The sequence below is a fragment of the Passer montanus genome, unplaced genomic scaffold, assembly GCF_014805655.1.
Source record: "Passer montanus isolate IOZ18808 unplaced genomic scaffold, ASM1480565v1 scaffold20, whole genome shotgun sequence".
NCBI lineage: Eukaryota > Metazoa > Chordata > Aves > Passeriformes > Passeridae > Passer > Passer montanus.
Genome location: NW_024366592.1, coordinates 13,213,228 through 13,230,600, shown reverse-complemented (window position 1 = coordinate 13,230,600; position 17,373 = coordinate 13,213,228). Strand labels below are relative to the sequence as shown.

Below are 17,373 nucleotides of genomic sequence, written 5' to 3'. Positions count from 1 at the left end.
GGGGCTCGATTATTACCCTCTTTATCCCATGGCCACGTTTTCCACTGGCGTGTCTCCTCCCTGGATGCAAATTTAAAAAAAAAAATACAATAATAAGAGTACAATTATTTCATAATTATTGAAATTAGAAAAATCATAAAAACACAGCGAGAGTGGGAATCATCACGGCGGTAACGCTGACGGTGACAGCGACAGCGGCAGCAGCAGTAACACGGGGGGACGCCGCTGTCTCGCAGGGCGGCCCTGGGCGGGCGACGGGACCCCCCCGTCCCCTCCCCGGTCCCGCCCCCGCCCGCGCCGCACGTGAGCCGGGTGCGGAGCTGGCTGGCGGCGCGCGTGCCCCGCGGGCAGGAGCGGCGGCGGCGGGAGCGACGGCGGGAGCTGCGGGCGTGTGCGCAGGGAGCGCAGCGAAGGCGGGCAGGGGGGAGCGGCAGCGGCGGCGGAGGCACTTGGAGGAGGGGGACGAACTGCCGCACACTTTTGGCCACTGGACGGGAGAGGGGGGACGGAGGCTGCATGTGCGCAGCGTCGCTCGCGGATCTCCCGAGACTGATCTCAGCATCCCGCAGGCTCAGTAAAAAGCAGCGACGAAACATCAGCCGCTGCCAGACATGGATGAAGGAATCTCCCGCCTGCCGGAGAGGCAGCTACTGGAGCATAGGGATTTTATAGGGTAAGGCGCCGGGGCACTATCTCCGTCTCGTATCTCTACGGCGTTTCGTCTTCTTGAGAAAGTGCTGCGAAGCGCTGGGAGCGGCGCCGGCTCCCCGGCGGGGCGCGGGGCTCGCCGCCTCCCTCCGCTGGCGGACGCGGGAGAGCCCTTGCCCGGCCCTTCGGGCAGAGTGCTCGGCGCCCGTGTGCCCACTCGAGGAGGTGCTAGGCAAGCTATCGCTGCCCTTGCCGATGCTGGATCTTTCTGTTTTTCTCCAGGCTGGACTACCCTGCCCTGTATGTGTGCAAACCCAAAAGAGGAGTGAAGAGGGACGACAGCAAGGTAAGGATAAGTTTCTGGGGCTCTCTTCTGGCTTAACCGCTTAATTGGGGCTTGCTGATTTTTGCAGAGTACCTTCGCTCCCAAGAGCATCCCCGGGGGGCTGCGCATACAACCTGCCTCCCGAATCACAAGTGGGTTTACGAACGAGCTGGCACGGCCGGGAGAGCGGTGCCTTGACGATAATTTGCGCGGCATGTGGTCCGCATGACATTTGTTTTGGTTTTGATCAGCGTTCCGAGGGACTCTGCCTAACACTTGGCTTTTCCGGGTTTTGCTAATTAGGAAACGTACAAACTGCCACATAGATTGATAGAAAAGAAGAGGCGAGACAGGATTAACGAATGCATTGCTCAGCTGAAGGATTTACTGCCCGAGCATCTGAAACTAACGGTAAGGTGCCCAGGAGCTTACATGCCCGTGCAGATGCAGGCGCCGGCAGCCTGCCCGTCCGCCGTCCCCCTAATGCCTCGGGGACCGGTCTCACCGAAGTTAATGGAGGTGGCATTTGAGGGTAGCAAAAACGTGCCGGGAGGTAGCCGAGCCGCCTCCTACCCTTGCCTTTGCAGACGCTGGGACACCTGGAGAAAGCGGTGGTGCTGGAACTGACTTTGAAGCACTTGAAAGCGCTAACAGCCTTAACAGAGCAGCAGCACCAGAAGATAATTGCTTTGCAGAATGGTAAGCGGAGTCTGGGGGACACCGCCGCTAGGGCACACCGGAGGCGGGCGGGGGGGCCGCGGAGCGGGGCACCCCATGCTGGAGCCGCGGGTAAACGCTGTCCCCGCTCGGTCTCTCCCGCAGGGGAGCGGTCCATGAAGTCTCCGGTGCAGGCCGACCTGGACGCCTTCCACTCGGGCTTCCAGACGTGCGCGAAGGAAGTGCTGCAGTACCTCTCCCGCTTCGAGAGCTGGACCCCCCGCGAGCAGCGATGCGCGCAGCTCCTCGGCCACCTGCACTCCATCTCGTCGCAGTTCCTCTCCGGCCCTCAGCTCCTCTCCCCACCGCCGGGCCCCCTCAGCAAGGGATCCTCCTCCTCTTCCTCCCCGCCCGCCCCCCCCTGCGCGCCGGGCCACAAGCCGGAGGGCCAGGCTAACTGCGTGCCCGTCATCCAGCGGACTCACGCCGCCGAGCTCAGCGCCGAGACCGACACGGACACGGACAGCGGCTACGGCGGGGAGGGCGAGGCGCGCCCCGAGCGCGGCCCCGCGGCGGCGGCTGGGGGAGCGCTGCCCGCCCTGGCCATCAAGCAGGAGCCGTCGGGGGACGAGCTGCCCCCTGCGCCCAAACGGCTGAAGCTGGATCGCGGCGGGAGCCCCATGCCCGGCCCGCCGGGGCTAGCGGCGCGGGGAGCCGAGGCGGCGGCGGCGGCAGCGGCGGCGGCGCTGGTCAGACCCGACGCCGCCCTGCTGGGCTCGCTGATGGCCCTGGGAGCGGGCGGCGGCGGTGGCCCCTTCGGACAGCCGCCGGCGGCCCCTTTCTGCCTGCCCTTCTACTTCATCTCCCCCTCGGCCGCCGCCGCCTACATGCAGCCCTTCCTGGATAAAAGCAGTCTGGAGAAGTATCTCTACCCCGCCGCCCCCATCCCGCTCCTTTACCCGGGCATCTCGGCCCAGGCGGCCGCCGCCGCGGCAGCCGCCGCCGCCTCCTTTCCCTGCCTCTCCTCCGTGCTCGGCCCCGAGAAGGCGGCGGCGGCCGCCACCGGGCTGCCCCCGACGCCCCACCTCCCGCACCCCTTCGCTGCCGCCGCCGAGCCCGGCGAGGAGCCCGAGCCCGCAGCTGCCGAGGAGCCCTGCGCCGAGGGCCCGTGAGACGCCCCGGGGGCTCCTCGCCGCCGCTGCCCTCCCCTCGGACTGAGGGGCCGTCGGGCCCGCACTTGCGCCCCCGGGTTCCTACGGAGGGCAGGGGTCGCCGGGGCCGGTGATCGCCGAGAGCTGGCGGCCGCGGGATGTCGCGCCCGGCCCGGGGGTGTTCCGCTGCCGGGGCGGCAGGTCCCGGAGCGGCCCCCGCAGAGGACCGTCGAGGATAAAATTTGTTACTCAGTATTTTTTTAATGTTTGGCTTTATAAATGCATAAATAAGGATAACAAAAAAAAAAAGAAGAAGAAGAAGAAGGAAGAAAACATAGTAAGGATCCGGTTTTTTTTTGTTTTGGTTTTTGGTTTTTTTTTCCTCTCTATATATATATAGAGTAATTAAATGTGGCACCTTATTTGGAGTGGGTTTACACAGTGTGTCCCTAAGTTCCATTTGGGAACTTGCACTTGTTGTCCAGGAGACCTGGATGGGTTCAGGGTGAGGGCGGGGAACGAGGCGAGGGAGGAAGGGCAGAGCCCAGCACCTGTGCTAGCACTTTGTGGAGAGCTGGAGTGTGGAGGATGCACCCTGAGCCCAAACCTGCCGTGCCTTGAGCACCCGGGGATGCCGCTGGCTCCAGCAAGTTTTGGGTGTGCAAGGAAAGGAGGGTCAGACCCATTACATAACCTTGTGTTTATTTCCTTTTTTTTTTTAATTTCTTTTTTGGCTAAGGTATACAGGTGTGGCAAGTGCATTTGTTCTCACCCCATCTTTATTTAATTCACTATGTTCACAAGAGATTTATTTCCCCCCCAAAACCTTGCTGTATAAAATGAATGTTACTGCACTGAACTACAAAAAGAAACCCCCTTCTCTTCCCCCAAGAAAACACAGAGCAGTTTGTCAGCCTGAACTCATTTTATCCTAAATTCCGAGTGACACAAACTGGAGGCCGTAGATAAACACCTTGCTGTGCAACCAGAAACAATTAACCCAGTTGGGGTAAGTTTCCCATATGGGTTTTTCCCTCATCCCATGCTCAAATACCGCGTTTTCCCTTTCTGGAGACAAACCAGACACCAGATAATCACACAGATAATAAGGCTTAAACTAAGACCTTGCCTAGATATTTTTAGTTTGTTGCCAAGGTAGCACTTTGAGAAATCTCACTTGAATGTTATGTAAGAGGTGAGACACCACAGCCTGGCAAGGAGTGTGTGCGTGTCCGGAGTCCGTCAGTCCGTTTGGTGCATCTGCTGCTGCTGTTGCTACTGTTTGCCTCAAACGCTGTGTTTAAACAACGTTACAAAAAAAAAAAATCTTACTAGCCTACAGAGTGGCTGTATGTAAATAGTTGTTAATACATCCAATTAATGACGTCTGACATGCTATTTTTGTAGGGAGAAAAATATGTGTTAATGATATTTTGAGTTAAATATCTTTTGGGAAGATTTGCTAAAAAGTTGCACTTTTGTTACAATGCTTATGCTTGATACAAGCTTATGCTGTCTTAAATTATTTAAAAAAATAAATCCTGTCTGCAAGAAACCAGCTGTTTTAGAACAGTTTAATATGTGATACATTAGAAATCAATCTTTATATTCAGTATTTTCCAGCACTCCATGAATTCTATTATATAAATATTTCCACACTATTTTGTGATTTAAAAAATTCTTAATAAGGAATAAAAACTTTAATATACAAAATGGGGCTGTCTACTAATTTAAAATGCAATGATAATACATAATAATTGGTGCATTGAGCTTCAAATTGTATGATTGAGTGGCTGATGATTTAATTCACATTTTTAATCTGGGTTTGAATTTGCTGTGTTTCCTTTAACTCTGGCAAACTCTGGTTTAATATGTGCTCACTTCACAAAGCAAAGTGTGGAACACACAGGTTTCTTCCTGACATCTACTTTTTTCCTCTTCTTTTTGCAAAATACTAATCTTTAAAATTAACACTTGTCAGCCCTGGTGCTGCATGGGAGCTCTCTTTGCTCACAAGGAACAAACTTTATGATTTGCCTAACAATCTAATGACGTATCATAATCTCTGCAGGAATGAATGATGGGTGTCCCAGCTTGGAAATACTGTACAAAAACCAAATATTTTGTGGTGAGGGAGAGAGAGAGAGAGAGAGAGAGAGGGAGAGGGAGAGGGAGGGGAGGAGGGGGATGCTTGATACAAGCTTATGCTGTCTTAAATTATTTAAAAAAATAAATCCTGTCTGCAAGAAACCAGCTGTTTTAGAACAGTTTAATATGTGATACATTAGAAATCAATCTTTATATTCAGTATTTTCCAGCACTCCATGAATTCTATTATATAAATATTTCCACACTATTTTGTGATTTAAAAAATTCTTAATAAGGAATAAAAACTTTAATATACAAAATGGGGCTGTCTACTAATTTAAAATGCAATGATAATACATAATAATTGGTGCATTGAGCTTCAAATTGTATGATTGAGTGGCTGATGATTTAATTCACATTTTTAATCTGGGTTTGAATTTGCTGTGTTTCCTTTAACTCTGGCAAACTCTGGTTTAATATGTGCTCACTTCACAAAGCAAAGTGTGGAACACACAGGTTTCTTCCTGACATCTACTTTTTTCCTCTTCTTTTTGCAAAATACTAATCTTTAAAATTAACACTTGTCAGCCCTGGTGCTGCATGGGAGCTCTCTTTGCTCACAAGGAACAAACTTTATGATTTGCCTAACAATCTAATGATGTATTATAATCTCTGCAGGAATGAATGATGGGTGTCCCAGCTTGGAAATACTGTACAAAAACCAAATATTTTGTGGTGAGGGAGAGAGAAAGAGAGAGAGGGAGAGGGAGAGGGAGAGGGAGAGGAATGGAGTGGAAGCAGGCAGATCATTCCTAGCAGGGAAATGCAGCACCCTAAAGGCTTCAACAGATTGAATAGCAGAGCTGTAGATCACCTTTCCTTCCAAAAATTATTGAAGGGAAATAAAATTAAAGGAACGCCTCAAACAGTAGCCAGTGTTTACGTAAGAGAGAGATGAGGGGAACGTTCCGTGCTCCCTCTGCTGGCTCTCCAGTACCGGTGACTACAGTGACAAGGAATGAAGCTGGAATGGAATAAAAAGTTCCTAAAACTTGTGTTAATTCCATCAATCCCTTAAAACACAGGATGAATTATAAATTGGATGAAAAAGAAGCACTTCTTTTAAATTAGTCGAGTAGGATTGCTAAGAAATAGGCATCTTCACATGGAAGCTGTAGTAAATTTAATTCCAATTAGAGATACAGGCAGACTATCTAAATACCAATGGACACATTTTTTTTTCCATAAATAATGGACCAAAGGCTGCCACAGTGCACCACTTTTCCTGACGAAGTAAATTACTAGGTAGGGAAATGGGAAAAAGTCTGTGTCTGCCTCCATCTGTCTTTAGATCTGGTTCTGCTTACTGTGTTTTCACAGGAATGAAAGTGAGCTGGGCTCAGCCCTTCCGTTTGGTAACTTTGACCTGCATACTTGAACAGCTTAACACTTGTTAGGCCAGCATTTAGTCTGGGATGAAGATGCTTGTGTATTCCAAGTCCTCCTGCCAGCTGGGCAATCGGCCTAACTGAGTGCAAAGCTCTTCCCGCCAGATCACTGCCCCAACAAAAAGGCTGGAGCCACAAGCACTTCATAAAAACCTGTGCCCATCATGAAGAGCTCAGCTTAAAACCTGAGCGTCAGCAAGGTTTTAGGTCTCCTTCAGATTTTCTTCCTTTGAGAATATGAATCCATTTAGGTTTCATGGGCTATAAACCCAGATCCTTAGAAGGCTTTATAAATTTCAGTATTCACCAGGTACAGTAACAGGAAGGCTTGTTTTTATTAGCCCTTGAATTAAACGTGCCAAATGACTTCATGCCAAGTTGCAGCATCAACTGTGAAATCTATTACAGTGAAATCTATTACATTTTATGATATAAAACATAAAGACAAATTATGTGTTTACTGATAATCCCAATGCCTAACGAAAGCAAATATGGGAAAAAGGTTTGTAATTGAGGCTGATAGCCCACTGCTCCTGGAGGCAAAAGGCAAATGACAAGGAGGGACCCTAGTGTCAGCCTTAATTATTAAATTTCAGGCTTCCTCAGATCCCTTTGGAGTCTAAATCAATTGTATGTCTTGAATTTTCTTGAGGTTAAAAACAATCACAGAACATGGGACAAGAGCTTCCCACCTTTAAATACCCATTCCCTTAGGGAAACACTGAGAGTGCAGGACTGGGTGCTACATTTACCGTTTACACTTGAATCCATATTCTGTTGTCCCATAAACCACAAGATAAGTGATGCAAGCTAGATTTCTTAAGCAATAAATGCTGAAAACAGATTTTATAATCCAGTATATCATAGTGGCATGACAGCGCCAATAAAGTATGTTAAATTAAGATGGTTGGGATTGTTAAGCCAATGGAAGGCAATATAATGTACCTTCAACAGAAGGACAAGGTATTTTTATATTTGGGAGTGTTACAGTTACAGATCTTGACTATCAGCTCTGTTTGAGAAAGGCCTGACCTGCCATTTAAGCCATATGATTCCTTTTCTGGAGCACAGTGGGCCTTGGAGTAGGTCCCGAGTTTGTGGTTTGGGCCTTGTTTGTTTAATTTTCACTTTAGTAGGGGCAGACTGAATGTCTGACATCCAGCAAGTCTGGGGACTGTGCGCATGGTGTGTTTCAGCACTTCTTAATTCCTGGCCTGCCTTGTAGCCTGGGTCTTGCAACACATTTCCTTTTCCCTTCAAACTTCAGCTCCTGGAATCATGTGATGCCAGCCTTCTTTGAGAAGTTTCCTGCCTTCTAGTTGCAGAAATGGACATGAAGGTACAACCTCAGAGAAAGAAAGTAACAAAAATGCTGAATTTTCTCTGTGAAAAAAGCCTTGGATGTTTTAAAGCCAGTTTCACTCAGGAAAGTCTGAATCTCTATTGACTGTCTCTGGTTCTCCTGCAGGCTCAGAGCAGCTCGCTGGGAAGCAGCAGAGACAAGCCTGTGGCTCACCTGCTGCCAGCAGCAGCTGCGTGAGGCCTGGACACGTGTGGGCTGGATGTGAGCAGAGCTGAGCTGCTCCGCTCTCTGCATCCTTCCCGCGGCTCCAGCCTTTCAGCCTGCAGGGCTGTCAGTCTGTCACAAGCACTAAATTCAGGGCAGCCTCGATGTCGGCACTGCCGCGGGCTACAGGAGCTGCCCTGCCTGGGACAGGCTGTTCTGCCTCGCTGAACTCACGGGCACCCAGTGGCAGTGCACCTGCTGCTGCCGCCGCTGCAAACGTTCCCCGCCCTGCATGGCCCTCCCGGCACCCCAGAGGATGCAGGTGATGCCTGGGACAGGCGAGAAAAGATTCCCTTATATTTCAGCAAGCAGGGAATTTGATCCCAGGCAGCTCTACTGGGTCATAGGGACCAAGGAGAGTTGTTTCTACTGCCTCCATAAAGCCTTGTTGGTTGGTTGGTTGGGTTTTTTACTTGGCTTTTTGAAAGGTGTTTTATAAGGATGAGACCAAGGCACTCTCACAACAGTGTAATTTCTAGGGAATAATGTCAGGAAAAGAGCCATGTAGGTATGGCACCTTCTTCCTCAAGAGAAAATTGTCTCTCCAAGTGTATTTGAATTAATACCTGCAGCACAAAGCCAGATGAGCCAACAGATGCTGAAGTGGATTCTGTTCTCACCATAGAAGGTTGCCAAGGCTCCAGCCCTCCTGTGAGTGGCAGGCAGGCCCACAGCCTTCCTTACAAAGATGTTGTTGGCAAAAGAGCCCATCCAGGTGGGAGCAGCAGCCCCTCTGCATGAGCCTAATACTTATAGGTGTGGTTGGGTTCAGTGCATTGGTTTCAGGTTTGGAACCTGTGAGTAGTGACCCAGATCAGCATTTCTGTGGTATGGATATCACAGCTTCCAGCAAAGCTTGAGGCTGGGCCCTAGGTTCCAGCTGCAAAACCTGGAATATGAGTACCTCCACCAAAAACAGTCATAAGCCACCAAGAGCAGACTCTGTAGCAATAAGGCAGCCTGAAATGTGGAAAAAAACCCCTTCTCTTCACAGAATATCAGAATGGGTCAGGCTGGAAGGGGCCACAGTGGATTATCTGGTCCCACCTCCTGTTCAGACAGGACCATCCCAGAGCACATGGCACAGGCTTGCATCCAGATGGTTCTGGAATCTCTCTAGTGAGGAAGATTCCACATCATCTCTTGGCATCAAGAGTTCCAGAAGTGTTTTCAGGACTACCAGTAGGAGAAAGTGCCTCCTTTTAACATGTAAGTTGAATTCTCTTCTTCTGTGTGGGACGAAGAGGCTGGGGAAAAAAAAAAAAAAGATGGAAAATCTTTTTATGCTTTGCTTGAAACAAGAGGGCATCAGTCTTAAGCTGCACAGGGGTAGGATTAGCTTGGACATGTGGGAAATTTTTTTAACTGTACGGGTGATCAGACATTGAAACTGCCTGCCCAGGGAGATGGAGTCACGGTCCCTTATAAGTTTTTATGAAAAGAATGGATGTGGCCCTCAGTGCCATGGTCTGCTTGACACGGTGGTCTTCGGTCATAGGTTGGACTCGATGATCTCAAAGGACTTTTCCAGACTAAATGCTTCTGTGGTGCTGTGAAAAGAAAAGGTCTGCCCCACTCCGGGTTTGTCCGGAGGGCAGGAGAGCTCGGGCAGTACCTGCGCACGCACCAGGAGCGTCAGTGCGGGTAGCACTCCCGGGAGGCACCGCAGGGGGCCGTGGGGCTGCTTCACGGGGACTGCGCTACAGACTCCCCAGCCGCCCGGCCGGTTCCCTGGCGACCCCGCCCTGCTCCGGACCGCTACTCTTCCCCCCGCCCCGCCCGGCTCCCTGCCCGGCTCCCTGCCCGGCTCCCTCCCCGGCTCCCTTCCCGGTCCGAAGTGCGCGCCCGCCCCTCAGGCCGCCACCGCCGCCGCCGTCACGCGTACGCCCGCGTGACCGCCGCGCACGCTGCTTGGCACGTGCGCGCGGAGCCGCGCCCGCAGCGGGGAGGGAGGGAGGGGGATTGGGCGGCGGCGGCTGCCATTGGCCGGCGCGCGGCTCGCGGTCAGCCTCCCCTCACGGAGCCCCACCGCCCCGAAGGAATGGCTGCCCCTGCGGCGGGAGGCGCCAGGGCTCCTCTGACAGAATCACGGGGTCGATTAGGCTGGTCCTCTGTGACCGTCGAGTTCAACCTGTGACCGAACACCACCGCGTCAACCAGACCATGGCACCCAGTGCCACGTCCAGCCTTTCCTAAAACACTTCCAGGGACGGTGATTTCACCACCTCCCTGGGCAGCCCATTCCGATGTATGATCGCCCTTTCTGTGAACAAATTCTTCCTACTCTGCACTGTTGCGGTCTCTCCTTGATGATTGGGTGTAGTTTTGGTCACTGCAACGTAGGAAGGAGATTATGCTGCAAGAGAGTGGTGAGGGACCTTGAGGTGAAGCCGCACACACGGAGCAGCTGAGGGCACTTGGTCTGTTTAGCTGTAGAATAGCAGAGTGAAGTCAGAGCTCACAGCAGTTCTGCAGCTTCCTCATGAAGCAGAGGCCCTGATCTCTGCTCTGTGGTGACCAAGGACAGGATCCGAGGGAATGGCTGGAGCTGTGTCAGGGGAGGGTTAGGGTGGATATTAGGAAAAGGTTCTTCCCCTAGAGGCACTGAACAGGCTCCCCAGGGATGGTCACAGTCCCAAGCCTGACAGCTCCAGGAGCTTTTGGACAACTCTTGGGCACATGATGTGACTCCTGGGGAGTGTGTGTGTAGGGACAGGAGTTGGACTTGATGATCCTTGTGGGTCCCTTCCAACTCAGCTGTGATTCTGTAATATGCAACCTAAACCTCCCCTGTCCTCTCAGAAAGGGTTGCAAGGGGTTCAGAGTCCTGTCATTCAGGAATTTTGCTCATGCACATTGAGCAAACAGAATGCAACATTATGCGCATATGGGCCAATTCTGTATAGAAATTAATAATTACACCCTGAGGTCATCAGCTGGAGGGTTAATAAATCAGGGAAAACCTTAGTAGATGCTGTTTTTAAACTTAGATTCTTCTGAAATAACAATGTTGTTACTGTGATATGGAATCACAGAATGGCCTGGGCTGGAAGGGACTTTATACACCATCCAGTTACACTCCCTTGCCATGGGCAGGGACACCTTTCACTATCCCAGCTTGCTGAGAGCCCTGTCCAACCTGGCCTTGGACACTTCCAGGAATCCAGGAGCAGCCACAGCTTCTCTGGGCAACCTGTGCCAGGGCCTCACCACCCCCACAGAGAACATTTCTTCCCTCCTCTCTCTCAGTGTGAAGTCATTCCCCCTTGCCCTGTCACTCCAGGCCTTGTAAATATCCTCCCTCCATCTTTCCTGTAGCCTCTTGTAGGTCCCTTTGTTTCAAAATGGTGGTGGCAGCACTGACATGGTGGCACTGGTTGGACAGAACAGCAAGATCAAAAGATAACACAGCCACCTGAGAGGAGAAACTGAGGCTCCAGCCGTGATACGCTGTGTGTTTATGCATTTTATGTTGTAAACTCACTGGAATAAAAACAGATCTTCACAGGGCAGGGGTAGGAGCTGGCATGGTGGCTTCCTCAAGGGCAGATTCTAATCAAGCAGGCTAAAGCTATTTCTCATTAAGTAACTGCTTAATCATTCTGTGCAAAGTAGGACAAGATCCACCAGAGGAACAGTGCACACATCTCTGAGAGCAGCTTTTGGCACAGGGAGCAGGAGATGCAGAGGTGAACCTCCTGGGAGGAAGAATATTCAATCTCAATCACCTACTGAGAGATAAATACTCTAGGTCCTGAACTGTGACTCAAAGGCAGGGCTGCTCCTCTTCCAGCATTTTGCGTGAGGAGTGGTGCCCTCTGTTGTTCCAGGGAGAAGCTGCTGGGAGTTAGGGAATTGAAATCACCAATGTGAGGTTCTTTTGTTTACTCCAGTGCTGCAGACTCTTACAGATGCTCTAGTTTGGACACAGGGTCTGTCATGCAGAATGCACTGCCATCAAGACTTCCTTTTCCAGAGTAAAGTCAGAAATGAAACGTGTAGAGACAAATGGACCAACATGACTAGGAAAAAATGCTTAAACAGTAGAAACACATGTAGAATAAGCAATAATTCCTTAACTGCTGCTACAAAGGTAATTGAAGGGTTTGGGAATGTGTGTAGACAAGGGTCAGAGTTAAGGCTGTGCTCCCTTTGACATCTGTTCTCTGAGAGAGAAGGAGCTACCTTTGCTTATCAAACTGCCATCATCAGATAATGCTCCTTGGCACTCCTAGTCTGCAAATGAAAATGTGTTTGTGTGAACCTGGGCTGCATGAGTTCCTGCTCTTTGGCACAGCAGAGAAGTTGTGTTTGGAGTGCAGTTTGCTCTGCAGAGTGCAGAAACGAGAACATAAAGATACATCCAAAATGTGTCTGCAAAATGTGAAGTGGCTTTGAAAAATGCCTAATTGGTCATGGGGCTAATGCTGGTGTTGTAAATTACGAGGTAAGTACATTTATTTAAGATGACCTTTGAGAGCAATCTGTGTGCCATACCCCAGGAGCCAGCTGAGAGAAGCATGCTCCCATAAGTGTCCTGCCAGGCCCAGAAGGCATTTCCAGGACTCCAGCTGTTTGCTATGATTGCTGAACATGCAGAGTCTGCAATACCTGCTTTTAAAAATACACAGTAATGTCACGGGCTTGCTTGAGTTTAGCAATCCTAGGGCAGTGCATTCCAAGGAGTAGAGGGCAATTCAGCTGCCTGGCAGAGCCAGTGGGAAGGCACTGCTTGTCCCTGACTTTTGTTTTCCACAGAGATCACTACCTTTACCTTCAGGAACAAAGCTGCCTGAGCTGGGGCAGCACGGTGGTAGTTTAGGGCTAACGTAGCACTTTCCCTAGTGTGTACAGTCACATCATAGAGCAGAATCACAGAATGGCCTGGAATAGAAAGGACCCTAAAGATCATCCAGTTCCACCCTCTGCCATGGGCAGGGATGCCTTCCACTGTCCCAGCTTGCTCAGAGCCACATCCAGCCTGACTTTGGACACTGTCAGGGATCCAGGGGCAGCCACAGCTTCTCTGGGCACCCTGTGCCAGGGCCTCAGCACCCTCACAAGGAACAATTTCTTCCCAATATCCAATCTAAACCTCCTCTGTCAGTGTGAAGCCATTTCCCCTTATCCTGTCACTCCAGGCCCTTGTCTAGACTTTCTGTAGGCTCCCTTCATGCACTGGAAGGGCACAATGACATCAAACCATCTTTATTTGTACAACTCTGTGAAGAGGGATCTCCTCCTTTCCCCAGATGTTCCTGATGCACCCACACAGCAGTGCCTTTGGGATGCAAGCCTGACTCCTCAACTGAAGGCACCTCCACAGTGCAGGAATCTTGTGAGCCTCTGGCTGACGGGAAAAGCAATCATATAATAATATAATAACTAGGCAGTTACCTGAAGAGGAAATCAGAACAGACTCAAATCATGCAAGGAGCTGAACTCCTGCATATGCTGACACCAGTGTGCTAAAATCAACAGTAAATGAAGATACTGATTTTGCAAAGTTTTAAGTTTGAAACAAATGAATCAATTAGATCTCAAAGGTAAAATCTTTATTGGTTGAACCTGGCGCAATACTTGCTAAAGGAGAGAATAAGTCTTAGTTCCTTTGAAGTGCTCTTGTTATTCAGTTTAGATGGAATAGAAATCCTCTGCTATCAGGAAGAGGTTTAACCTCTGACTGAAGGGTTAGTTAAAGCTTCCTCTGCAAGTAGGTTATTTTGGCAACACCACACCAAGGGTAGTTTACTGCTGAGCTTCATGTGCCCAGTCAGCTCTTTCTATAGAGCTCAAGGCAGAATGTTAGGCCAGGTGGCCCCCAGCCTGACTGAACCATTGCGTGACAACTCTGTGTTGCTCAGAACAGACTTTTCAGCAAATGACCCATGTGCAAAAGGCAGTAAATGGAGATGAAGGGCTTGTACTCCTTCTTGGAAAGCCCTGCACTTCCCTGGGCTTCAGTTTCCCAAGCTGACAAAAGGGATAATGACATCTAATAAGCTGACTATATGTGTGTGCATACACATAAATTGTATGATTTGGATCATTGTGATAGTCCTAGTAACGTAAGAAAATAGTTTTTCCTTGGAATTTTAGGCTGTGTTCTGCCACTGAACAAAGATGTTAAGGTATTCACACTGCCCAGATTCCTGCTTTTGCACTTGCTCACAACACCTGAATTACATGCCCGGCCAGTGTGACTGCACCCTGGGGGCAGTCTATTCTTCCTACCAAAAGTGGAAGATGTTCCTGGAAGTAGGTGCCTCCTGCTGTAAAGTTCCTTGGATAATGTGCAAATGGTTATTGTTCTGTCAGATGCCAGCAGCTGCACTGATTGTACTGAAATACATTCAGATGGCCATCATCTTTAAATGACCTTTGACCTCAGAACTGAGCAGCAAGGACTCTCTGTGCTCAGACATGCTGAAGGATGCTCATTCTCAGCAAGATGCTGGTGTAAGTGCAGCTGAGGTGTTTGTTAGTTAATTGAATTTATTTGGAGCATGTAGAAAATACTTTGGAGTTGGAAAACTATGAGAAAAGGCACTTTCCTACAATTCTAACTCTTGTGTGCTTTATCTCTTCAGCCACTAATACCAAAGGGCACTTGGGTATCAATGGAATACTGAGATGGCAGCCTGTCATGGTGCATTACTGGTTACATGCACATTGTTAGAACATCCTAAGACTTGCAGAAACACTGGAACATTTAGGACCACCAAGCAAATCTCAGCCTGTTCAGTCAGTTGATTAGGTACAACATACTCCCAAGTAGCACCTGCAAAAGGATTTAGGCTGCCTTTGGCAATAGTGGCACTTTGCAAGAAGAGTGTTGAGCAAAAGTTGAAATGAGGTTCTATTCCTTTACTTGCTTTTCCTTATAACCCCTTTAGAAAAAGAAATCTACTTAAAGCTAAACAAGAATTCACCTTCAGAAACCCCCAGCTTCCCTCAGCCCACCTGCATCTTGCTCTCACTGCAAGGTACAGCTAACTCTGAATGACTTCTTGTCACCCTCTGGGTAGGATACAAAAATACACTTCACGCTGCTGTATCTGAATGGCACAACCAAGTTCAGGACCATGTTGTGCTCAGTACTATTTGCCAAACAAACAGGAATCGAGATGCTATTCCCCACAGGGCCTGCCGTATATATAGACGAAGACAAAGGGGATGAGGCAGTATTATCTCAGGCTTACAGCTGGGGGACTCCAATCCACAGGGATTATAGTAACGTGCCCAAGGTCACACACAGGAAATCTGTAGCAGAGCTGGGAAATGAAACAAGAGCTTCCCAGGCACAGGCAAATACACCAGTCACAGGACAGTATCTAAAATGGAATGTTTCAACCCACATCTGTACGGGTTTCAGAAAGCTTTCAGGCCTGCTCAGAAACTGCAGGAATGGCATCATTTGTGCATCAGTTACACTGACACTGTGAATAAGACATGTCTAAGTATTACTGTGTCCTTTCTGAAAAAAACACCTTTAAAGTTGGAATGTGGGGTGCCTTACACAATTCCCTACCATGTGCTGTGTATTCCTAGAAAACCTGCTTCCCGTCAGTGTGTGGCTGCTGCGTGTACTGCTGCCCTCTCGTGTGGGCCTACTAGGAACTGCAGTGTTGACACGGTCGAGGAGACCAGACTATCTGGTGCCTGCCCCTGCATAACCTTCTACCCCAGCCCTACAGCTAATACACACTGTTGCTTTTCTCATTTGCTCTGTCACTGTCTTATTCACGCTTGTTTTGTGCGTGACACAAGCAACATGACAGTGCAGAATCCAGGTCATAGTTTTGGCAGGCACACTGCAGATCTGCCAGGTCAAGGAAACACTTAAGACAATGTTGTAGCAACAAAATGTTGTCAAAGGTCAGCTGGCACACTGGGGTTTCCCTTCAGTGTGCCAGGAGGGCCAGTTCCACCTCAGGCTGATTTGGACTGCTAAAGCCAAATCACCTGTTCTGCGCACAAAACATTTCATGACCAGCAGTTTGATACACACAATAAAAGTTGTGGCAGGTAGTGATTTAGGAGAAACTCCACAGGCAACCACAAAGAAATTCCAGTTATTTCACACTTAAAAGCTGGCCTGAATTTCATTTTAGCAATAGCTCCTGATGGTACTTCTGTGATACCATGTCACTGGCTCCAAAGCTGCATAATTCACTTTCCATCACACTGGCACTGGAAGAGACTTCAGGGCAAATACAAATCAGGTTAAAGGTGTTTTACTTCCCACTCCCTTCCTTCCATCAACCTCCCTTTTTTTGTTGTTGTTGGGTTTTGGGGTTTTTTTTGTTTGTTTCTATTTTAACCAGAAGCCTACCTTTAAAAAATACCTAGGCAGGTAATTATTGGCACTCATTTGTGTTGCATTGGATTAGGTGGGTTTTTTAAGCACTTTCCACAAGCCCAGCTAGAGCTCTTCTCAATATTTTTTGTTCAAACTTTTGCTCATTAAAAATAAATCACAGAAAACTTTTCTTTCCTATAACTTGACCCAGGATTGAATATTAGATCTTTTATGCTGCATTTTTCTACTAAGTTTGCCAATTAACAACTATCTTCCTCCTTTTGCAGAGGGGTAAAACAAGACAAACCATGTCGCTGAAACAGTAAGCACAGTCTGGTGTAGTGGTATTTCACCTCTATCACCTTCCAGGTGTCTGAACAGAAGTGTGATGACACTCTCAGTCTTCCAGAGATCCCTGTAGCCTTTCCACAGCAATGAATTCAGATCCAAAAAGCTTCTAGAAATCAAACTTCAGATTGCATGGGGGAGAAGCTCCAGGGCTGCCTGTGTGGCAGCAAGGAAGGAGGCACACACAGAGTCACCAGAAGTGGCATGAGAACACTGGCAGTGCCTGAGCTGCTCAGACAAGTGGTGAGGTTGCTCAGGGAAGTTTATCACCTCTGATTGCATCAGTTCCTTGTTGCACTAGCAAATGCCAAAGAGGCTCCTTTCCAGTCAGCCCTGGATAGTACACAGAACTCATTGTAAAGGATGGGGGAAAAAAGTACACAGGATATCCACCTGGAAAAAAAGGGGACAAAATAGACCAACTGAGATTGTCTCCATCCAGTATTTCTGGAGAAAGTTAATGATGAAGCAGTGGCTGACCGAGAAAATACTCATTAACACTAGCTACAATATCAAAGGTAGCAAATATATAATTTTCAAGTATGGCAATAATGGGCACCATTGCTCATTGTGTCCTGCTTCAGACACCGGACATCTTAGTTGAAACAATCATTAAAAATTTGGCTTATAAAGGAATAATACCTAGCTGACACAGACATAACAGGCAGAAGAATTCAGTATGGCTTCTGAACAAAATGGATCATTGATCTGGTCTGGTTTTGCAACTCATTAGTGGTCCAGTTGCACTGAGCTTGTTAGTGCTGCAGCAGCACATACAAATACACCACTTTGTTCTTTAAAGGCAAAGCAAAAGATCAGAAACATCAGCTGTAGCCCTG

The 17,373-nt window shown here is 48.9% G+C and overlaps 1 protein-coding gene across 2 annotated transcripts; it reads left to right on the top strand.

The window, feature by feature from the left end:
• Window positions 1-319: 319 nt before the first annotated feature.
• BHLHE41 (basic helix-loop-helix family member e41) lies at window positions 320-4,494 on the top strand. Of its 2 annotated transcripts, XM_039708049.1 has the most exons (5): window positions 322-673; window positions 931-994; window positions 1,277-1,384; window positions 1,561-1,672; window positions 1,796-4,494. In XM_039708049.1, exons 1-5 carry the CDS (start codon window positions 612-614, stop codon window positions 2,800-2,802), a joined length of 1,353 nt encoding a protein of 450 aa, XP_039563983.1. In that variant the 5' UTR covers window positions 322-611; the 3' UTR covers window positions 2,803-4,494. The 2 variants fall into 2 exon arrangements, with proteins under 2 accessions (XP_039563982.1, XP_039563983.1); XM_039708048.1 differs by having other exon boundaries at window positions 320-673; window positions 1,561-4,494.
• Window positions 4,495-17,373: the final 12,879 nt, after the last annotated feature.

Coding starts and splice junctions, on each gene's coding strand:
- BHLHE41 (XM_039708048.1), top strand. CDS start 612: ATGGATGAAGGAATCTCCCGCCTGCCGGAGAGGCAGCTACTGGAGCAT. Junction 674..930: donor GAGCATAGGGATTTTATAGG/GTAAGGCGCCGG, acceptor GTTTTTCTCCAG/GCTGGACTACCCTGCCCTGT. Junction 995..1,276: donor TGAAGAGGGACGACAGCAAG/GTAAGGATAAGT, acceptor TTTGCTAATTAG/GAAACGTACAAACTGCCACA.